General features: G+C 38.8%; 3 protein-coding genes and 1 pseudogene across 3 annotated transcripts in view; 1 reads left to right on the top strand and 3 right to left on the bottom strand.

Annotated features, from left to right (window-relative positions):
• The window catches only part of LOC141898895 (uncharacterized), a 116856-nt gene extending 92632 nt beyond the window's left edge, over nucleotides 1–24224 (top strand). Inside the window, exons 2-3 of the mRNA XM_074785040.1 lie at nucleotides 22961–23179; nucleotides 24129–24224. Of these exons, the coding sequence (XP_074641141.1) occupies nucleotides 22961–23179; nucleotides 24129–24224 (315 nt within the window). The remainder of the gene's footprint in view (nucleotides 1–22960; nucleotides 23180–24128) is intronic.
• Nucleotides 2680–4132, bottom strand: LOC141900632 (uncharacterized; annotated as a pseudogene).
• On the bottom strand, nucleotides 7118–7998 carry LOC141900802 (uncharacterized). The gene is made up of 3 exons (XM_074787840.1): nucleotides 7883–7998; nucleotides 7480–7684; nucleotides 7118–7174 (listed from the first exon to the last, which is right to left on the bottom strand). The coding sequence occupies exons 1-3, from the start codon at nucleotides 7996–7998 to the stop codon at nucleotides 7118–7120; spliced, it is 378 nt and encodes a 125-aa protein (XP_074643941.1).
• LOC141900634 (uncharacterized) lies at nucleotides 18102–19027 on the bottom strand. Its single transcript, XM_074787615.1, has 3 exons — nucleotides 18928–19027; nucleotides 18357–18649; nucleotides 18102–18260 (listed from the first exon to the last, which is right to left on the bottom strand). The coding sequence occupies exons 1-2, from the start codon at nucleotides 19002–19004 to the stop codon at nucleotides 18370–18372; spliced, it is 357 nt and encodes a 118-aa protein (XP_074643716.1). The 5' UTR covers nucleotides 19005–19027; the 3' UTR covers nucleotides 18102–18260; nucleotides 18357–18369.
• Nucleotides 24225–24516: the final 292 nt, after the last annotated feature.

The raw sequence follows: 24516 nt of genomic DNA, 5'->3' as shown, positions 1-24516 counted from the left end.
TTTCTGAATTTTCAGAAAAGCATGTCAATCCATATAGTACACATCCAACATGCTTGCAATGTGCTGTCGGTCCTTGGCCAACAGCACATTCACACTGTGTCTCTTCTATGCCTCCCTCCTTAGTTAGTAGCAGGTCGACCTTGTAAGAGACAGATTTCCGCATTTCTGCCCAAACATTTGATGTTATATAAATGAAATTGTTGTCATCATCTGTGTCATCCGTTTGTTCGAAAGCAATTCGAGCATATCTTATGTACCTGAAATGATATTTCAAAATAAGTTTAACTACGTGTTTATCTTAGACAGGCCCATAAGCATGTAAACATTTAATTTTTAATTCTATGAATATTATTAAATTACCTTTCATTATACAGATCTTCAAACTTAAGGTCATATTCCTTTTTGTAGCATCTAAAGTAGTCAATAACTGTACTCTTATCAAGGTTTATATAATTTTTGTCTCCAGAATGTAAATCCTTGAAAGAAGGTAAATCTGGTATTGTCATGTGGTATTCCACATCAGGCTCATCATTAGACGCAGTTCTGTCATGGAAAAGTAGTCTGAAAAAATAAACAACAGACCTATTTTTGCGATATCTAATATAAATATATTCAATAACGTTCTCATATTAGAAAATAACATCTGAATAACACCTCATTTAAGATAAATTACTCATTTCAATAAACATTATATTAGGAACAGAATACCGGTGCATAAACCCGGAAGTAAATTGAAAATGTAAACATGCCCAATAAAAATCCATTTACCTCTCAACTAAGTCATTTTTTCGGCCAGACACTTTGATATTCCTTTTTCGTAGTTCTTTTTTTATCTCGGCTAGTGTCAGATTCGCATATCTACTATTTTGCTCACTCATTATTTATTAAAAGAAATCGTTTGTACCAGTACTATAGGTCTACAGCGTTTACATACAATAACAATGTACAACACGACCCGCTGTTGTGCGCGCCATCTGTAATACTCGCATGCCTGAGGTGCACTGCGGGAACCTCATTCAAGTGCAACTGTGGCAAGAACAGCGAATTAGTCATATGTCAAAAATGTGGGTCAGCTTTTCTGGTAGCTTGCTTTGAAGACAGTGCATTTGGTCCCGGTGGTGAATGTTATTGCAGCAGTCAATGTTCCAGAGGTATCTATTGTATTTCAATATTTTTGACTGTCATTCATTTTTTCTTTGATCACTAACGGAATACAATTTTTTCAGGTTTTAACAACTTAGCCGCGCTCAGTGAGGTCGTCGATGCAATCCACTCGAATAAAAGCCCGGAAAACATTCAAGTTAAGAAAACAGGTATTTTAAAGATCAATTCTTCCTTATATTCTATTATGTATAAACTATTAACAAAATTTGAAAGATAGATATACAAGAATTAATATATAAGAATTAAGATTAATTCTTCCTTATATTCTATTATCTATACATTATTAACAAAATTTGAAAGATTAATATACATGTATTATTTAAATTACAGCACCGGAATCAGCATATCAAGACAGTGCAACCATGGACTCCTTAAAAATGCTAAGAGATGGTCTTCTGTCAATGAAACTTGATGGTATGTGTGAGCTCGACATAGAATACAGCGCTGATGTGAAACTATTATATACATTGTTCCAAAGTGATTATGAGAACTCTACGACAAAAAAATTTGCTGAAAGTAATTGTTCCTTATATATATAATTTGGTTAAAAGTCTGTTTGTCGAGAAGAAGCGAATACCGGGTGAAAATGACTACTACAAGAGCTGCACAGCATATTTGAAGCTTATTCACAATGTCAACTTCATGACCGAGTTCTGCATATTTTTTGATAGTCATCAACTAAAATTAGAAAAGAAAACATTTGTTATCAATGCCTATTTGTTATTAATGTCTTAGGAGTGTTGGAACGCATAATGAAAACAAAAAATGAAACTGCTGTTATTTCTCCAGAGCTACCAAAGTTTGAGCTAGAAAAAAACGAAGAACAAGTTATTCGTTATGTAGCTGGATATGTTGCATCTCAACTTAAAAAAACGTTACATAGGCTATAAATCAACAAAAAAGGAGAATTCTGTTATGGCGGCAAATTATGCAACATTTTTTGCCTCTTGGAGAACTGAAGATATTTCAAGTGCATCATCATTTCTCGACTATACTAAACAACTGATTGATATTTGTAATCGTGGTGGACTATTCTGTGTAAATGACAGTGTTTATCAATTTTTCAAATTGTTACAACTGAAAATAAAACCACTGCTTGCCACATCAAATGCAGTAAATCTGTTAAAGGAAATGTTAAAAAAATCCTTGAAGATACTGTACTAAGTGACCGGGCAATACTGTTCTCGTGGAATTCCATATCAGCACCCCTAGTTAATGATGAATTGAAAACATATATGCTAAAACAAGTTATTCGGTGCTGGATATGAATTCGAATGAAAGGATTTGTCAATTCATACGTGTTTGTGAAACAGAAATTGAACCCAAAAACAGGTGCAACAAAGGAGAAAAGCCTTCGAAAAAGTTTAAGTGCTTCCCAGAACATAGGTTAAAACGGCAGAAATCAGATTATTAAACATACTTAGTGATCATTTCTTCGATTTCTTCGTTGAAGATCGATTTCGTCCGTTACTGAGTAATCGTCGACTTGGCAGTTGCCATATGGCGATCCATGAATTGCTTTCGACCCAGCGACAAGTATTTTTCTGCCGAAAATCGAGCACGTTCGGGTTTTCATGTTTGCCTCCACAAACTCTCTGTCTGCTGAAATAAATCTCCAGGGGCTCTTGGCTTAACTTTCCACTCAAAAAGAACTGCACTTCTGGTTCAAGCACCAATTCTCGAGTCAGGCGTACAAACGACTTAACTAAAATTTAGATATTTATGATATGTTGTAAATGTAAATTTTGTTTAAGTATGTCTCAAATAAATATGTCATTACCAGTAATTTGAAATCCTTCTAGTGTTTGCTGACTTAAGCACAGGCGACTCTTCTCTGTTTTTGTCAAATCATCACGAGCCAGACTTTGGCTTTGCCAGTTCTCTAGGAATTGCAAGAAATCTTCTTCGAGCCACTGGAAATGATAAAAAGTTCTTTCCTATTTCAGAACTTAGATGAATATCAGAGCTTTAAAACCTTATTCATTGATAAACGCCAGTCATCCGTTCTATGATAGGGTACTGTTGTTATTTTTTTGGATTTTTTCCGCTGATCCAGTCTTGAATGCATTTAAACAATCAAAGAAAGTGTCCATATACGAAACAAATTTACGCGTCGATTTGGTGCTATCCTTGAATCTGTCAAATATTTCATATGCATCTGCAACTGACTGGCTCAGAACCTTTAAAGAAATTGAAAACCTTTTTAAACATTTGAATGATTACTTGTTCAAATCACTGAAGAAAAATCAGTTCATTCTTACCTGAACAGCGTGTTTTACTTTCATTCGTAATGAAGGTGTGAATCGCAAATGGTCCATCGTAATTTTGCTCAGCATTCGAAGACCTCCTGCATTTCCCTTGCCGAAAGCATCTATGCCTGCATCACATTCTACGACGGACACGAGCTGCTGCCATTTAATTCCTTGACCATTGAACTATAATAAATATGAAAATACATTAATATATATTTTGATTAATAATTCAATTAATAATTCAATTGTATATAATACTAACCGTTAAATTCCTTGTTTTATTGTGCCATCCAGAATTGTGACATCCCAATTGTTCCTCGTCGTTTTCATCAGGTGCGATGGATCAGATATATCATATATCATTGATCCAGAACGATACGGGTTGGGAGTACAAAATGCTGGTCCATCGCCATGAAGTTCAATGTCGTGGTGTAGTTTGAAAAAATGTCTGTTTGGTAATGCACCATCGCAAAGGTAAGATTTTACGAGAAAACCAGACAGTTCAACGGCTTGCAGCACTCTTTGTATCGCCCAAAATATCTGGTTACTGTCAAAACCGACGCATGGATAATGGGCGATTACGCTATGGATTTCAGTAAATAAAACACGAATCATAAATACCATGACGTGTGTTGCAATGGCTTCACATTAATTACCTCTTCTTTGCAGCTATTCGAAAATGTGGCAAGTTCATTGTTTAAGTTGCCCAAGTCGCAAAATCCTAATAATTCGCCAGTTTCTGGGCTGTAAACAAGACCATCTTTGATCTTAACTTCATCGCAGGCGAGTGACACACATTTTTAGTAGTCTTTCATATTATGAAAATTCAATTCATTCTTTATTTGGTTGATGAGGTAAAAATTGACACCAGAGACACTATTCCAAAGATGAGTATAATCCCTCAATGTAGTTCTATGCGGCAAGTTCAGAAATGGCGATGATTGCAATAGTTCATAGGCAGATGACGAGTTGTATGCCAGGGAAATACACCATTTAATGAGTACAGGGTGCCAGTTCATTGCCCGCTTGTTGCTCCCACAGGATTTGCTGAGGAGATTCTTCATGTAAGCTTGATATAGATTCCTTGTTCAATTTCAGTACGGTGGTCAAACTCTCTGATAATTCACTGTTCACACAAATACCATCTTTTTCCATTCTGTTTTTCACCTGTTCCTCAAGGTTTTTCAATTTTCTTTTGAGAGACGCTTTCTCTTTTTGAATATTTTTACATTTTGAAATCAAAGTAGCCTTTGGCAAATTATCATTTCGACGGTGTAATCCAGGAGCAGCAGGTTTGTTTGATAATTGCGAATTCATCAAAAACAAGTTTGGTCTATACAGTTCACAGTAAATACATCTGCCAGGTTTTTCCTTCAATAGCATCGAACACGAAATATGCCGCACCGTTGATTCTGTATCGAAATTTATTTCTTCAAATGTAGTCACTTTGTTCTCGCGAGATAAGAAAATACCAGCTTCTCCTACTTTCTGTTGTTCGCATAGTTCTTTAAAATCAGCATTTCCAGAGCAAATATAAAATGATCTTAACGCACACAAAAATTCCGCGAATGAAAAAGTTGTCATAATTTTCGGTTGTGCAGAAAACAGCTCACTATTCGTACAATCGCTTTCCCTGATTTTAATAGTTCAAGTCATATCATTCATCAAAAATACACTGATTTCCAACCGCTGAAAACTAGCTGACAACTGAAAAAATAGTGATCCATCATCATTACGTTGATGGTGAAAGTTATTCCTCTCCGCAATGGCTTTTAGTTCTTCCACCGATACCTCCTCATGCATCGAGTCGCAAATTGTGCAGTCCGAACCATGTTCACGAAACTGCAGTACTTCTGTTTTTCTTGGCTTTTTTGCACGATCCAATTTCCTACGACAAATCTTGCTGCAAAACAACTCGGAAAAACATTTCCATCTTCCGCAGCGGTAATATTTAAGAATTCCTGAATGATTGTCGCATAACGCTTATCATTCACATCAATCCCTCCGCCACATTCGAAGTGTTGCCTGCACAGTCGACAAATGGAGCTCAGATTCTGTCGATGTTTCTCTAAAATAAATGAAATCAAAATTCTGAAATGCCTGATAAGTGGTAATAACTTTCATACCATGGATTTGATGATTTACAGGTCACCTACCAATTTTTATTGAGCTTTGCGCTAAACATTCCGTATCCATTGCTCGTTTTTTATATAGTCTGAAGTCTGGAAAAATAGAAACAATTTAGAGGTAAATTATGACAGTTTAAGATAGGAAAACATTGAAATAATAAAGAAGGCTACTGATTATGTTGAGAAAAGGTGATCATTTCTCTTCAAAAATCCATAACATGGACGGTAGAATAACCAAAACTGATCAATTTTCTGATTGAAATTTCTACAATTTGGCGTGTAAACCATTTGGATCGATACGATGGACTCTTTCTTCATTTAAATGTATAATTCACAAACAGAGGAAAAGAGTGTGACTATGAGAAATTAGACATTATATTCACCTTATATTTAAAAAATGTCATCATATGCTTCCATAAGTTAATCTGCTGTAGTTTCGCAAAAAATTGACGTATTCTCGAAAAATTTTCACTCAAACGCCGAGCACGAAGCCATCTTTCTTTTTGCGACGACTGCGCACATCTATTACGCACATTAATAGCTTCTATTGCGCTTGCGCATCCCCATACACCGCTTCCTTTATACCGAGACGCTAGGCGGTTGCTAGTAACAACGCGCACCTGTTCAACGGGCACTTGCAAATACAGTGCAAACAGCTGTTATCAGCGGGGCCTTTGATCTTGATGAATGGTGCGCCTTCCTTCTAGTTTATACGTCCATGGTCTCGATGCTGAGAGTCACTTTTATATTTCTGTATACTGAACGCTTTCTCCTGGTTTCGAAATTCATCATTCTCTGTTTATAGTTCATAGCGGCTTTCCTTTTCAGAGTATTACAATAGTTACGATCATTGTGGTATTTCTTAACAGTATTAAATTTCATCTGCTGGCGGAATTCCAAACTGCTACTGTACTTCATTTTTTTCCCTGTGTTTTGGTTTTGGCGATAAGATTCATCGTTCTCATATTTTAGAGATGCATACGTTATCATCTTGTTGCGATACATTTTATCCTGCCGATAGCGCTGATTATCATAACGCCTTTTGACTGATTTCCTGTTCCTGATTTGATCTTCACGTTTGTTATCGGTGGCATAATTCATTGAATTATACTCGTTCCCGCACCATGCGCATACTTTATCATATACATCAGAACAGTTTACGCACACAACAACCTCATAGTGCATACCACTACTGTTTCTAAGATAAATATTACCATTGGATTCATATTGATGTTTTACAGTGGCTAAAACTGAATCCGAAAATTGTTGCCATTTGTCATCTATATGCGTATAGATATCTATATGCAGTAAATCAGCTGTGGCCAATATTTCAACTTAAGTCGCCCATCCATATCTGTACGTATTTCATCTGGGATGCTTCAATATATTGCTCTACAGTAATATCTGCATTTCTCAAATGGGGTTGAAACCTCTCTGCATTGTGTTTCATGTGGTTTACTACTTTTGTACGTATTACCCTGTGATAGTTTTCAGTACCACAGATAGAATAAGAGATAGCTCTGAAAAAACAGTTACCTTCACCTTTTATCTTATGGGTACTGCATGGTGAGCCTAGCGGTCCAGTATAAGCAGGCATACTGTCATATCCAAGTTCAGCCATTGGAATACCTATAACAGATCGAGTTGGTATGTCTAGAATAGAGCATAATGATAAACACTGAACGTTTTCTAGAGGTATGTAAACTAGTGAGGTGTGGTGTATGGAGCTACCCACAGCTATAACATCATCATCATAGATTTCATTTAAATGAGACGGTTTTGGTTGATTGAGGCTGTGTGGATAATGTTTCTCCTGTAAGATCCTTTTGATCAGAGCAGATTATATTAACACCTGTTATTTCATCAATTTAATTCATAGAAGCGGCAAGTCTGTGACAATGTTTTTCTAATTCATTTATACTTCTATGACTTACTATCGTGGCAAATCCATCAGCAGTCATCATTCCATTTGAGTCACGTGAATGAGAGTCGAATACCCAGTACACACCATCCTGATTCAAAACGCAAAATGTATTACCAGCAAATGTAACAAAGCAAGCATTATATTCATCTAGTACTGTGTGTAAACATTCAGACAATTCCATAATTACACCAAACTTTCCAGCTTTCATTTCAACACTTAAAACAAGCATTGCAACATATGAGATTCCAACATTTACTTCGTACATATAATTAGATATTTCAATTGCATTCAGCAGTTCACTGACTAAAAGGTAGATATAAGATAAAGTGTTCATACTTGTCAATGTTGCATATAATTCATTACCAGTAATCAAGACAGAATGAACATCATTTGATGTTCAGTGTATCAGTGACTTGTTCATTGGATGAATAATAGCAGCTAAGGAGTTAGCAACACATTGCTTACCAGAGGGGACACCAAATTTTGGGTGACCTTGATGGCAATTTCCATGTACTATGGCCTTTGTCATTGAGGCTGTATCTGTTGACCACAACGATTCTGTGCTTTCTGGCTCATTCAACATTTCATTTTGGTTGCGTATTACGTTAGTTTCATTTTCAATATGTGCTGTTATTGTACCCTTAGCTGCCTTCGCCACATCTGGCTATATGTGATAATAATCTGCTACAGGGTATATGCACCTGAACAAGTAACATATTCAATGATTTTCAATGTCTCCTGAGAGCCAATATTCCATGACTTTCCAGGTTTCACAGAGACCAACGATGCTTAAATATCTCAGAATGTGTGCAACAGATCGATAAAATTAATGTTTTAAAAACAAATCTCAGACGGTTGTTTTAAAAGCAAACCATATGTATTTTAACAGATATATGTAAATAAAAATAGATCCATTTAAGCAACTGATTTAAGCATCCTTTAACTGTAGAAGCAATCCATCAAGATATTTCTCATTTTCATCGAGTTCAGTTTTTTTCGCTTTAGAAGTACGCCGCAAACTATTTGATTCAACTAAGAATTCCCGTTTTCCTGTGATCTCTGCCTTATCTGCTTATTTGTCAGCTACCTCAACGAGTGAGGTTACATCCTTGGTAAGGCGTTTTTTCTTGTTTTTGGCTTCTGAAATTTGGTCCTCTAAAGTCTTTCTTTTTAAGGATTATTGCTCCTCTGCTCGTTTCTTTTGCTCATCTTCAAGATGCTGTCTATACTTTTGTCGTGCAGTCGAAACAGAAAGAATTAGAGCTTGTGAAAGTTGTACATTCATTATACCACCCACATTGTGAACATGGTCACAGATCAATCTTCTTGCTTCAAATCCTTCTTCCCCAAGGTTGTCAGCTTCTACCTGAAAAACAAGTAGATCACTGTGCTGTAAAACATGATTTTTAGCCCTGTTGAAAAAAATGCGTGTTAACTCTTTCCGTGTTGAATATATTATTGATTAATGGTATTCAGCTGTGATGAATTAGTTTCATTGTTTTAGAACAATTTTTTAGTATTTTTTTTCAAAGCCTTATTGCAGTCGTTCTAATGGAAATAGCATAATAATAGTTATAATTTTCTTGGAGCTTATGACCTCAGCTACCAGAATATTATTTTCAAAAATTCAATTTGGGGTCTTGGGGTCTATGGGGGGTCAAGTAGACCCCTCAAAACAGTAAAATTTTGCAGTATATATTTACTATGTAATACTTCTAAAAGAAATTAGAGATATATATTCAAAAATATTCAAAAAGACATTTAGAAGAAAAATCCATGGTTTGGGGTTGTGTTTTGATATGTTACGGGGGTCAAATCCCCCAAAATTCAAAGGTCATCTAAGGGTCACAATATCCTCTGAACAATAACTGCCTCCTTCCATTTCCTCAGTTTGTTCTGCCTCCTATTGAATTCCTTTTCAGCTCATTTCAGGTGTGATTGATTATCTCAGAGAACAGTGACATCCTTCTTGGGTACATATGGTTTTTAGACACCAGGGGGCGCTGCAAAAATTAAAATTGATGAAAACAACAACAAAATTGAAATTCTGATATAATTCTGATCTGAAATCCTCTGTGCAGTTTGTAAAGAATATACGAATTCGTGACGCAACTTTCTAAGAGCCAAAAAAAGATCCTTTTCCACCACTTCACGGTCTTACGTGTGGATTCATGATATTTATTGAGCTGATCGTGTTTGTCAACGCCCGACATATGATTATTATAATCCACAATGACACTAGGCTTTTTTACTTTTTTTGTTGGATCGCGTCGAACAGAAATCTCTTCGATTTCAGTTCCCTTTCCATATGACGAAATCATGGAGACAACGCGCTTATCTCTCCAATTTAGTTGCAACGTATTCTCACTACGATAAGCGACAACATCACCGACACGCATCCTCGTTGGATATTTTATTTCCGCTGGGATGCCAACTCGATTTAGCATTATTGTTCCGGTGTAATGAAACCCCTTTTTATAAAGGTTTTCAGCAAGAGGAATGGAGCTATATAATCGATCACAGTAAACGTGATGTCCCCGCCCTGCAAATGGTTTCAAAACTTCGATTACATATTGCGACGTTCAAGTCCATCTTCAACGACTAAATTCTCATCGCGTCCGCAGTAGAGGATAGCACTGAGTAAGGATCCAGAGTGGGGACAAGCAGCGGTTTTTGCAATTAGTCCCCACTTGGTTGGTTTTGCCGGACTTTTCAATATTCAACGCCCCCTGGTGACCATATACAAAAACCAATGACCTTGAAACTCACCACAATTATAGAACTTGTCAGCAGCTACTATTTTGTAATTGATTGTGATAACAAAATATACCTCTTCACCCCGGATCAATGACATCATCGCTGATCTGAAATTGCATACGCCTGTAACAGCAGAAGGAAGTCTGAATTGGCCACTGAACAGTGTTTTCAATAAGAGCCAGGTCCCAGGTCCCAGATCTGTCTGTCGTTTGTAAAGGTCCTGCCTGTTTTTTTAAACCAGCTTTCGTTCCAGGGACTGTGACATATGGGACCCTCCTCTTTTTCAAAGGGACCTGGCTTGTTAATTTCTTGTAGAAAACACTGCTGAAGTAAGTGGATATTTTGCTGCTGCAACATTATTTTAGTAATTACAACAAAAATTACATCGAAATTTACCTGTAAATGCTAATTGGAATATTGCGTTTTCAGCAAAATATCCACTTACTTGCTCGCAGGGCGGGCAGGCAATGCCTATAGGCCATGCATGATCGTTAGAATAAAGCGGTCATACTAAATTAGTGTCAACAAGCGTCATCCAGCGTCAACCGGTCAGAATTCAATGTCAAGGAGTTGATTTAGGAACCAAAGTCTATCTAAGGTTAGGGACACACAAACGAGCGTATTTTTTCGCCCGATCGCGAGGATTATATTTGCCAGCGAATTTGTACGTCCGATACGAGCGGGTACACGTAGCGATCAAACCAAAATTCTGTCAGTGACTGCAACTTAGTGTGAGAGAGTTAACAAATCACATGATATCAACAATGCATCCCACATTGATAAAAATGCCATTTAATGGATCACTCGGCGGAATTCGCCGAGTGCGGGCAGACGAGCAAATTTGCGCACAATCCGATCACCGCCTTAAATAATCGGGTGAAGCGATTTATAAATTTGCGGCGATCGGGCCAAAGATTACGCTTGTGTGCCCCTACAGAAACATGAATTAAAATCTAAACTGACCAAAATAAGTAATTCGTGGAAAATGACTCTAAGGTACTGCAAGATAAGCCTACATTGTCGATTGACTTAGGCCTATCGTCATTCCTGGCAGAAAATTTATTTATTTAAAATGCTATTAAGTTATTATTGATTGTCGCTTGTTGACGCTTAAATCTTGACGCAAAACGTTGAAACTTGTTGACGCTCCGCTAATTAGCATACCCAGAATAAAGTACTTTTTTCTGATTAACCTACCTATCAAATTCAAAGGCCTATATCCCTAATGCGGAGAAAATCCGACGCCAGGTTTATTAACACGTACGCTAAGTTAGAACTGGGGAGTAAGACGAGTCGAGAGGAATAAGACCGCATTCCTTCTCTCCCTAAATTTCGTCGATACAATTCACCCACTCAGTGGGCCTAGCTGCGGCGCTTGTGCGCGTGTAGTTTACCAGTTTACTGGGAGCTAAGTGAAACGATACGATTGTTCACAGCGACGCTTCTCACAAACAAACAGAAAGTTAGCGCAAGAAGGATCACTTTCAACGAACACAAAATGGTGATCGGCCTTAAGTTGAATTGAATTGCTGTTGTAGGGAATCGGCAATGGCATACGAAACAGACGGCACTCGGACGATAGTCCGATCCGCGCAACATTCCGACGACCAGCATAACACCCCGAAATTGACTATAGCATTGCAAACACTATAACGTATCATTAATCATATTTAAAGATTGGGCTCCACTTGGAAATATGACATATGTTTCATGTAAATCGGTCAATTGAAAGAAGAAACAATAAATTACACCATTTGAATTTGATTTGTATTTATTTAGTTCCGGGATTATAGCTGTATAGGCAACAAACTCCACATTCACGAATTACGTGGCTGTCAGACCAATGGCTGTCACTACGGCGTTAATTTGCACTGTTTAGACGATTACAGTTACTAAACGGTAAGGGTCTGATGAATTACACGTGCAGTATTTGTCAAAGCATTTGAGTTCTAAGGGTACGTTTTGCTTTCACGGAGAATGAGAGTAAAATAAGGTCATTTATTATGATCCAGTAAAATGTAGTGTGAAAGAGAATATAATAATAATAATAATAATAATAATGATAATAATAATAATCAGCAGAATTACAATAGGGTTTCTGAGAAAGCAGCAGAAACTCTAATGATAATAATAATAAATATAGCTGCATAGCAGTGATAACGGGTTTCTGCCTTGCCGGGTTAAATACCGTACTAGGAAGGTTGCAAAAGATTTCACTGAAATCAGTTCATTACGTACCACAATCTGTGAAGAAGCGCCACCTAGGGGTCAGCCTGTATCATTGGTCAGCCCATATCATGGATATGTATTGACCCATGGCTCTTAAGTGCAAAGTAATAATGTACCAAGTTTAGGGAAAATAACTTCGAGAAAATAGGTGATACAGTGTTCTACCATTCCCTCATAGCAGTTGTATCAACTAATTCAGCTGGTTAGCCAGGTATACCTATGTACATGTACTCACACCAGGTTTTGTGATATCTATAATAAAATGGCAGAATTGCACGCGAAAAACGGATGCTAGAATGACTTTTCAAGATTAACGCCCCCTAGTGATTAGAATAGGAACTAATTATGTGAGAATTTCGTTGTATCTCATATCAAAGTACATGTGTATCAATTTTCATAGAAATCCCTCTATCCGATTAATAGATATCAATGAAAATGCATTTCCAACAACTTGTAGGTGGTGCTACTGGAGCACCTTATGAGTTACCTACTTAAAGGCCGACTTCAAGTATAAAAGGCCCATCATCTGTCAGACATGGCAGTATCTCTGAACCCATGGAGCAGTCAAGAGCTCCAGCGTTGAAACTGGTATTTCCCTAATATCTCCGTCAGTTAACCGATTTGGACCCTCCTTTTTGTCAGGGATATGTGTAAACATGTAATATAGTCATATCTATGGCTTAAAATTTAGTTTAAGCCCTCCTTCATGCATAAATTAGCAATTTACTCAGTGCATTCTTCAAATTTTCAAATCTTTGAATGACAAGCTGGGAGGAGTTACTCACCTCACCACAGAGAGCACAGTGACCTGTAGTCATAAACCTATATAAACAAAACAGTTGCAGCTCTAGTGCATAATTTTGGGGGTTAGAAAACTTTTGACCTGAAAGTTGTATCAAACTGAAAATTTATATATCATCTTAACTCCTTATCAGTAACAATGTGTGAAAATTTCATCAAAATCGGACAAAAATTGAATAAATTGAAAATACAGATTTTATGTTCAACTCCATTATTACTGGAGGAATACTTATCAAAAAACATCTACAAAATCAGCGAATTCTAATTAATAAGATTACTATGACCAAAATGATATCAAACATATACGAAAAAAGTTTTTTTATGTGTCACTGTGATACTGTGTGATACTGGTGTGAGCCAGATGTGTTCCAGTAAACACTTTAAACAAACTACCGCTAGCTAGTTGCTAGTGGGATGTGGCCTGCACTGCAAATCTCAAGTACCAACCAGTGGGTTTTTGGACCTCCATTTAAGTCGGCCTTTAAACCATACATCAATACAAGTGTCTTGTAAAGGGCTACTGACCACACATTGCAACCTTGATTCTATCACCAACGGTTAAGGACCTAGGAGCAAAAATCGTTGTTTTCACACTCCCCTGGTGGAAGTTGTATGAACTAATCATGCAGGTTGGCACATTACACACATGTCTTTGTACTTATGCCAAGTTTTGTGATTTTAATAATAAACAGACCGCATTACATGCGAAAAATGGATGCTGAAATCGATTTTTCAAAATTTACGCCCCCTAGTGGTTAAAATAAGAACTAATCATGTGAGGGGTTCTTTGCATTTAGTAACCAGGTACATGTGTATCAATTTTTATAGAAATGCATTGATACCCTTAGTCGATATAAATGAAAATGAGTTTTCCAGCGTCTTAGAGGTGGCGCTATTGGAGAACCATATGAGGTACATAGTTATACCATACATCAATACAAGCGTCCTGTTAAGGTCTACTAATCGCTCGTTGCAACCACAATTCATCTCCAATGGTTAAGGAGTATTGATATGCAATATTCTTGTTACTAGCCGAATCCGAAGTATTAAAGCCTATGTATGATGCTCTCTAACTTGTGTTGCCGAATTCGAAGCTATATATGATGCTCTCTTACTTGTGTATACGACACAAACAAGCTACAAAAATTCCTCAGTTGCGTTCAGTCGAGCAATGTCCTAATTCAACAATCGACTTGTAGAGCAGATAAAAATATCACTACTGCTTACGTGTTTACTGTAACATAACGAACAAGTAACACATCATTAAACTTGATTTCTAGTTTTTTATTTCTCTTCTTACTACAGTCTACGTGGCAGCCATTATCCTACAATCTAGATGGCAGCACTACTACATTTGTACTACGATGAGTGTGTATTTATTTTATCGATCGGTTGCAGACACGCGCGCGCAGCAACAGTAGTAATGTATATAGGCCTACTTACTGTTGCCGCGCGTGTGTGTTGCGCGCGTAGTTAGTTCAGGTTGTACATCATCCGAAGCCGTAGTCATTGACTCTGGAACAGACAAGTCCTTGATGGTTGTCAGGAAGTGTTCCTCCTGTGTTCTGTTCAAATGACGCCTATTTCTACGATAATATTGTCCTGATTCAGACATTATACGAACGCGGTTGTGGTGCAGAGCTAACCATGATTCATTTCTGATGTGACATAACACGATTGTACTGTCCGTCCAAAAATGAATCTTATCTACCCTCAGTTCGGTCTCCTTGAGCAGCCTATTGCAGAGACGGACAGCCATGGCGCTAGCCGTCAATCCTAGGCGCGGAATAGAGATCGATTCCAAGGGGGTGACCCATGACTTGCCGAACATAAGCGCACACAAAACGTCACCTGCGGTATCTGTATACGTACGTAGCTGACCCGTAACCGACCCCCGAAGCGTCGGAATTTTGTATTGTGTATTTCGCAATTCATGACCTTCCCGAAGCCAGTTGGCTTGTAGCAACGTGGTACGCGGACCTGATTTAGATCGGAGATGACCTGTACCATTTTTTCCACTCGGAAAGTTCATCTGCAGTCAGCTCTTCATCCCAACCAGCCTTGCGCAAACATAAGTTCTGTAGCAACATCTTCGCCGGCAAGACGAAGGGTGCCAGCAACGGATCATAGATCGAGCTTACAACCGAGAGGATGCCGTAACGAGTTGCTGGTCGTTCGGGGATTGATCTGTTGAACACGAATGTGTCCGAACTCAGCGACCACGAGATACCCAGAACTCGTTCTCAAGTCTTATCGAAATCGAGGTCCATCTCCTGGGCAGAATCTACTTGCAGCTCGGGGCTTAAGAGAGCCCTCAACTGGGGAGTGTTGCTAACCCTGCCACAAAAATTGAAACCGCCCCTACTACAGAGAGAAGTCGTTTCCTGAACAATTGATATAGCTTCCTCGATGCCATCAACGGATTTCAAGAAATCGTCCATGTAAAAGATTCTCTGAATCAATTCGGTTACTGACGGATCGAAATCCGCTTCGTTATCTTTAGCCGTCTGCGGAATGCTGAATTCGCGCAACTAGGTGATGATATGGCTCCGAAGAAGTGTCAAATCATTCGGTAGGTGGAAGGGTCGCGACTGATATCACCCTCCGGCCATCACAGGAAGCGCAGCGCGTCACGATCTTTCGGCGGAACGACGACCTGTAGGAATATTTTCTCGATGTCTGCCATAAATGCGATCTTTTCCTGATGGAAACGTTACAGTACCGATATCAGCGAACTGGTTAGGGATGGTACAGCAACAGTGCCTCGTTCAATGAGGAGCCACAATACTGGGCAGAGCCATCGAAAACGACACGGATCTTATTCGAGTTGACTTTGGTGCGGTAGATACCAGGTGTGCCCTGGCGAAGAAGTGTTGTCTGCAACTAATTCGGCATGACCAGCAGAGATCATGTTATCCATAAACGATTTATCGTCTAGACGGTATGTCTCATCTCGAATGAACCGTTTCTTCAGCGAATATAGACGGTTAAGAGCTTGGTCAATGTTATTTGGTAGACGGCTACCCTCAGACCTGAACGGGAGGTCGATCATATATCGACCCCCCTAACAACAGATCTGACTTAACCCTATGTTGCATGGCCCCCTCCAACCCTTCAGATTTCCTTACCACTGCTTTTACTTTACCTATATGACACCAAATAAAGACTCCCAAACACAATTCAAAATTTGCCCCCCCCCCCCATATTGTGGGTCGGGCCATGCTACTCTAGTAGCCATCATGCAAGAAGGTAATGAAAATCCATAAAAAATGTCAACAAAGATAATTGCAAAACTCACTCAAACTGCTTTTATTGAACTTTACTTAATATGGTGATGAATTTACAAGCATATCAGCTGTTTCTGTCACAATAATACATCTCATTATACACATAAGTCGATCTTGTTTAAACAGGCCAAGTACTGCATTGATAAGCATATCGGCTGTTTCTGTCACAATAATACATCTCATTATACACATAAGTCGACCTTTGTTTACAAATACTCCATTTATTACTTAGTATGGTAATGATAGAAGCAGCTACTATGCTTATCAATACACAGGTACACATTGCATTTCTTACACAAATATGTTGACCTTCTTTTACATCCATTTTGACGACACCTTTTTGGTCTCCTGTTGCATTGGCAAATGACCTTTGTTGTTGTATCTGACCGAATCGGGGACATCGGCTGCCCGTAACGCAGGGGCATTACCATTCTCATCATTTGTCTCCATCATCTGGTTTTCAATAAGACCCTCTGCAACAGCTATCTTGAACTTGTGAAATGGCATCTTATTTGTACCATCTGCTCGAAAGAGGGCCCAGGCGTTGGATACAGCTAGGTCGAGCAAATGAAATATGATACGTTTATACCACTTTCTTGTTTTCAGAGTATTACGATACAGGGCCAACACCATGTCACATCTGTCTACTCCTCCTCTATCTTTTTGTCGTATGCACTGACAATATTTGGTCTCTGGACATTGACCAAGTCTTTTGTTTTCTTGTCCCAGCGCTTTATAACATTCAGAAGAGCAACAGAATGCTTGTTTGAACCTAGGTTGACAGATCTATTGTCATACCAACGACAAATTATTATACCATCTGAGGATTTGAAATCAAGACTGCCACGACCAGATTTTTTTCTGTTGTGAGAGTGCAGTTGGCAATACGGTCAGACCTGATTGTACAAGTACCATATAATCCCTTATTCTTCAACTCTAGAAGCAGAGCTGGTGAGGCAAAATAATTATCAAAATAGAGGAATGTATCTCTAATGGTAAATCGGCACATAAATTCAGAACAACTTGTCCACTTTTGCCTATGTCTGGGAAATCAATGTTGTCTGGGATTTGATTGTCACCATAAAAATAAAACCGGTGAACATAACCACTTTCGCCTGCTAATGCCCAGATCTTATACCCCCATTTCTTGGGGTTTTTTTTGTTGTACGTTTTAAGGGTACTCCTTCCTTTGAAGGGAACAACCTGTTCATCGATCGCTGAGTGCAACTCTTTTTCCGCACATGCTTCAGAATTTTCACCTAACTTTTTTATTAGAGGGCGTACCTTGTATAGGCGATCGTAGCCCTGTTCACCTCTAGCAACAAGTAGGTTATTGTCATTGCAATGAAGTGATGACATTATCTCATCAAATCTATTGACAGACATAGCATTTGCCATGGTAGGAATGCGTGTTTGTCTTGACCAATACTCAGGCCGGTATGGTACACGGATGACAGACATGTATAAAACGATACCCAGAAACTTTCTCATTTCCTCATTAGTGACACGTTTTAGTCTAACCTGGTTTGTTTGCAGTTTTAGTCTATTTGATTCGAAGGTCAAATTGTCTATAATATCATCACTAAATAATTCCATGAGGTATTCCATTTCAGTTTGTGCCTGTGACGCTGTGCCTTTTGCGGCAAGTTTAGACCCAACTCCGTCATTGACAAATTTTTGTAAGTCCTTCTTTTCCAATTTCCACTTGCGTGCATTGCTGAAATACAAACAAGAAGCAATCATAAATTGACTGTATATATTTTCGATCGATTTGTTGTATCACGTGATAGAGGAAATGAGTATCGCAACTTACGTTTTTGATTTTTTCATGGCTGGCTGTTTTTTGGCAGTAGTAGGCCTGCTTTGACTTGGCCTTGGCTCTTCGTTGTCTGTGTCTGTGGCTGTGTCTGTTTCTTCCCCTTCACTTTCAGGAGGCTCACTATCACTTTCAGAATCTTCCTCTTCTGCTTCGGCGCCAATAACATCTCTATCGTCATCTTCACCATCTGAAAATCGATCGTCATCACTACCCGATGATAATCGTCATCTTCATCGATGGCGATCTCATCGACTATTTCGTCTACTGTACGTGTTCGTTTACGAGTGCTGAAATGAAGGAGTAAGGTCTTACACAAGTGTCATAACAATTCATAAAAATTACATGCCATTTGTGCGTGATGGCTACTGTGGTGACCAAACCACTAAGCAACTATATGCATGATGGTCACTGCGATACAAAGTAATTTTTTTCTCTGTATTGATGATTTCAAACTAAAACAACAGTGTCAATGTGTTCTCTACTTTATTTTATCTCATTATATCAGGCGCATTAGTGGATTTGACCAGTTGGCACATGCAAAATTTGATGAAATATAATATCTTACCTCTGAGGCATGGAGGTCGTGAGGCGATCCCGGTGGGCCGGTACATACATCTTAAGGTGAATAGACGTCGGGCGCATTGTTGCCGATAAGGAGTCCGATTTCGAAAACCTTGATCCTCTTCCAACTCGATGTCGGATAGATGAGGCCACCGAGAAACGTCGTTGCGTGGCAGGATGTGTTCCTTCGAAATATTCAATTAATCCTTGCTATACACAGACGACAGAACTACACTCTCGTCAGAGCTAAAGTTTTTAATCACCACATAGCGCATCAGGTATGTAGGGATCTTATGCGAGGTACTCACAGTTTTTAGTGTTAACGATTTTGGTTGGCCTGGATACCCTAACTGCTGCAACAATGATTCGCTACACAGGTTGACGGTGCTACCAGGGTCCAAGAAAGTGTACGTATTGACGAATTTCGTGCCGTCTTTCAACCCAACTTTAACTGGGATGATCGCCAGAGTGCACTGGTCACCAGCCCCCATGGTTCTACACGCCATCTTATCGTGTCAGTCGACTGCTCCTTAGCACTTTCCTTGCGTGAAGGGCTATCGGACTGACTGTCAAAGTGTAGTACTGTTGGATGTCTCCGGTGACATTTACTGCGGGTGGCTAAATTCTTACAGTGCAGCTTACGGCGACCGGTGCGTAAGCAGCCGAAGCATAGATTCTCCGCTCTAAGCTTTTTGGTTTGTTCGACCGAATCCAGATGACCGAAAGAGTCACAATTGACCATGGCGTGATTCGTCGAGTCGCAGTGCAAGCAGGGCTTGTTAAGGCCATTCCGAAAGGTATTCATGCCACTGCCGGTACTTTCAGAATCTCTGGATTTCACGGGTTCGTCGTGGATGATCGCAAATGACGCTTTCGGCTTCCGGTTGTCTTTCTTAGGAAAGGCCGTGCGACCATAGACCGGATCGTTCGCCTTTGACCATCCTTACGAACGAAATCAAATTTCACGGCCCCTACCCTTTGACGACACCATGCAAGCGATCATGTAGGTAGAACGGAAGCTTGTCCACCAGCGCTTTCATATTAGCTGAGTATTGTAACACTTGACAACCATCGATATGCCGGATGGCATGGAGGCATTCCAGTAAGAAGATTATTATGTACCAGCTATAGTGATTTAATTTGGTGTTAGAGACACAACCGTAAAGTTTCCCAAGTCTCTGTTTATAACGCATGCGCATTAATAAGTGTTAGGGAAATCCTCTCTAAGTCCAGAAATTGTGAGCGTGTGCATGCATCACTACATGTGAATTTTTTTCTAAACTGGGTCATAGCAGTACGCTGAAATGAACCTGTCTGAACTTTTTCAACGTGAAAGTACAGTTTGTTTGGTCACTTAAGAGAATCATTTGTATTTTTAGCGATGACAAGTGTTCAAATGGTCTTTACTGTAAGCTGAAAATCTAAGATATAATGTATATCGGTATATTAAAATGAATGAATGTATTTTTCTATTACACATTCGGGATTCGAACCTAGCACATACAAGTAAACCCTGGGGCTATTAAAGTTTATTATTTCATATTCGGGATGCTATAACTTTTTTACTCAGCAAACTATAAACCAGCGTCATAAAAGTTCATATCGTAACGCTTGAAATACAATCAGTAATTTTCGGGATTCGAACCTTATAACGCCGCCATAAGATGAACAAGATCAATATTTTTATGGGATTTGAAGTTTATAAAGACTACAGTGACTTGTAGTCATCAAAGTTCACATGTTCATATGTAGGGTCGCATGCGCACTTTGCCGATTTCTCGACTTGGATCATTTGCCAGCATTGACTAATGCGCATTCGTTAGCTAGAAAAACGGAAACTTGGGAAACTTTACGGTTTTTGCAATCTTACGGTCGAGTCTTACAGCATTGCATCGCTTGATTAGATACGATACAGTGTAAATATCATTGCATTTTACATTGTAAAATTGTAAAAACGTTACAGCGTGTGATCAACAATTCTATTTCATTTCATCATTTCACTCGGGGTCCTTTCATTTGTTCATCTTTTTACCTTTTCATTGTTTCACCTTTCCATCGTTTCATCTTTTTATCACCGTGTATCTTTAGTCTTTTTATCATCATTTCACTATCTTTTCATCATCATTTCACTATCTTTTTATCATCATTTCACTATCTTTTTATCATCATTTTACTATCTTTTCAACATCTTTTCACTATCTTTTCATCATCTTTTTGTTATCTTTCAAAGTAATGATATATTTTGGTGGTTATCGCCCGCCATAGGCTTCGAATTCGGCCAGAGCTGCATTGTAGCCAAGCTCTGGATCGATATAGCTGTAACCGCAGATAATATCGCGAGCTTCGCCGTCGGTAAATTGTTCCAGATAGTTCAAACATTCGCACACGTCAGTTGTTTATCGGACAATCTGACTTTCGAACTGACGAAGGAATTTATGGTACTCGATTGTATCTCCGGAGAATCTTTTGATGTTGGTTTTAAGTTTCCGTTATTCACGCACGATAACGAAATCCTTTGCGGACAGCGGTGATCCGCGTGGCGACGCACCAGCCGTGGGACCTGATTGACCGGGAACAATCTGCGGAGTAAGTTCCTGTTTGAAAACGGCAGGCGGGCTGCTGGAGGAAATGACACATCGATTCTCTTCGGCGAATTCCTGTTCCTTCAACAGTGCAGCGTAAGTGGCGGCTACGGTCAATCTTGTTTTTAAATCGAGTTCTTCCTCTTCCTGTTGCAGTTGTAGACGTTGTAAAGCTATTTCTTGCTTACGCTTCAGCGATTGCAATTCAGCGTCCAGCGATACTCGTTCCCTCCTTTCTCTCATCCATTGAGATCTGGTTGATGAGGAGGATTTCGCTGATTTAATTGAACGTTGTTCAACGTTATCTCCATTCTCGGGCCGATCGACTTGCGAAGAGGAAAGTTTAACCCACGCAGCTACGCGACCATTCATAGCTTCGGTCATGACGAACTCGCTTTTTGTTAATAGAATGTGGGGTAATAGATTCCTCAAGCGAAAATATTAAGTCTCAAAAAATGCATCTCATTAGATCGATTGTCAGGCTGAGGCTTTATTTCATTACACGACCACAGAACATCAGCACCAGACAAGAAAGGATTAACTAAAAACAGTAAAAAATACAAAGTAGTTATAAAAGTAATGGAAGCAAGTTACTACGGGGCAGCACTGTAGGAGATGCTGCCCTCTACACGATAGGATATATGTTTACACGATATTAAAACTAGGAATTCTGAATATATATAAACCTAAATGCTACTGATGATACTGATAACGATATGAGAACTAAGTAGACTAGCAACTAAACTATTAATATGGGGTCAAAGCTTACCAAAACGATGCCAAATCTAACGCGACGCGGCAATATATCAGAACTCGAAAGAAATACAGTGAAGAAAAGTGGGTCCTAACCCATCAGCAGGAAAAACAAAACAGAGATTAAAACAATAGGAAAACTTTGACAAGAAAAAGAAAGAAAGACTGGTTTCGACGTGAAACCATGTATCCCACAAACAGCCAATCACATTCATTGTAGCTCAGGTAACAAGGTCAACTCAGATAAATAGAAGCGAGAAAATTTAGGGGGTTTATAAAGTAAGGGCTTGTAGGTCGAAAAGTACATCAAGATGAGTCGCACAAAAAACGGCAACACTTCCAGGAAGGATTGAACTTTTATATATTTCAATTCCAAGTATGCAAATTGTCATATTTAAAAACGCGCCATGACTTAGTGCTAAAAAGCAGGGTTTTTACGTGTTTTTCAAGAATAAGTCCCCTTAAAATAACTCGATCACTATGAAATTTTTGTGAGCTTGAGAACTCATTGAGCCAAACCATTATACCAAAAATCAACACTATTGGTTCAACAGCCAATGTTTGTGCCTTGTTGACACACCGGTACTCAATTCATTTTCAATGAAAACTGCTTCACCAGACCGTTTGCATAGAAAAAGTGAAATGTGTATAAAATTATCTACCAATGTACATGTATAGATCAACTTTAAATTTTGATTTCAGGTATCTATGATTCCATTACTACAGCTGGGAATTTTTGTTGGTTTAGTATCGCTTCCAGTGAACTTCATTCCATGGACAATTGTGGCACTTTATGATACAGTATTATGGCTCACAGAACCGGCATGGCTTATCATTGAAGGTTGGCAGATAGTTTACTTGTGCATGGTGATAAGCAAGGTCTTAGTGCAGAACATAGAGGAAAATGAATTCATGTTCAAGGTATGTTTGCAACACATCGACCCTCATCCTCCCTCGGCAGGGATTCAAACCTGATGGCATGGCTATACTGATTCATGGCACGAATCCCTGCCACACTAGGCCGGGTGCGCAGGATTACCGCATGAAAATTGGCGGCACCAATCAGATTGCTCTTTGTATAATCGCTGAGGTATATTTCAGGGAAGAAATATTAATTGGAAAATCCGGGCTAAAATAAAACGGGATATTAGATTGGCTAATAATGACATCTTCTAAGCTGTGCGTGTAGCTGTGCACTCGGTCTAGTGTGGCAGGGTTTCGTACTGTGTCAATCTCGATGCCAGCAGGTTTGATTCCCTGGCAGGGGAGGATGATCGACCCTGGTCAATTCAATCTCTTAAAAGACACTCGTTCATGTGCAATGAACTGGAATTCTTCTGGTTAGAGTTGTATATGTGTAGTAAAAGAGTAAAATATTCGCCCGGAACCTCAGAATGAACTATAATATGCATTCATTTAAAAACTAGGGGTCCAGGGAGACCATGCCCACTTGGAACCGAATACTAGCTAGCTAATTCAACCTAGGGGGTACATATACATAGCGAACCTCAAGACAGTTGATCATAACATCCTCAAGAAGGAAAACTTAAAACATGTGCAATAAATCCTGATTTTGGTGAACATAAATGGCCACCAGTTGGCCACTGAGATTCTAATTAAATCTGCAGATGCATCAAGGGTAGGTACATTATAGTATAGCAAAATATCAAGATAATGCACCAAAGACAATAAAATATAACTACAAACCAAATATCAAGACAAATATCAAGGTCTAATTTGCCATCTATTGTGCTTTAACTGGTGAGCAAAAATCTGATGACTGGCATGTTTTTTTCATATCTATCTTCCACTCTTTTAGTCTATAACAGTTGAGCTAAGATAGATATAATTACATCTTATTTATTTTCAGGGCATTATACTCTCAATAGCTGGTATTTCCTATTTGATGACTGCATGGTTGATACCTAAAACACTATTTGCTGAATCAAGTGTCATTAGTGGGTGAGCATTGCATTCCTTTTACAGTACCAGTAGTAATCTGGCAAACAATTGTAGACTTTTATCAAGTTGGTTGACTGGCAGCCATATTGAATTTTTGAAAAACCGCTTTTCCAACCCCCAGGATACAGTGTTGAAGTACATCCTTCCCTTTGATAAAAAGGGATTTATCTATTTCAGGGGTATTTGCATTCAAGTTGGTTGACTGGTGGTCAAATTTGATACTAAAATACAGACCTACATGATGCAGCCTTCATATTTATATGCTACGTTAGAAAAAGTTTTGGAAAAGTGCCCTT

The sequence above is a fragment of the Tubulanus polymorphus genome, chromosome 2 (genome assembly GCF_964204645.1).
Source record: "Tubulanus polymorphus chromosome 2, tnTubPoly1.2, whole genome shotgun sequence".
Taxonomy (NCBI): Eukaryota; Metazoa; Nemertea; class Palaeonemertea; order Tubulaniformes; family Tubulanidae; genus Tubulanus; species Tubulanus polymorphus.
Note: the sequence above shows the minus strand (reverse complement) of the source record. Positions and strands in the feature narration are given on the sequence as shown.

Coding starts and splice junctions, on each gene's coding strand:
- LOC141900634 (XM_074787615.1), bottom strand. CDS start 19,004: ATGCGCCCGACGTCTATTCACCTTAAGATGTATGTACCGGCCCACCGG. Junction 18,650..18,927: donor ACGACCTCCATGCCTCAGAG/GTAAGATATTAT, acceptor CCTTCATTTCAG/CACTCGTAAACGAACACGTA.
- LOC141900802 (XM_074787840.1), bottom strand. CDS start 7,998: ATGACAAAGGCCATAGTACATGGAAATTGCCATCAAGGTCACCCAAAA. Junction 7,685..7,882: donor ATTATTCATCCAATGAACAA/GTCACTGATACA, acceptor GCTTGTTTTAAG/TGTTGAAATGAAAGCTGGAA. Junction 7,175..7,479: donor CTGATGGATTTGCCACGATA/GTAAGTCATAGA, acceptor GATCTGTTATAG/GTATTCCAATGGCTGAACTT.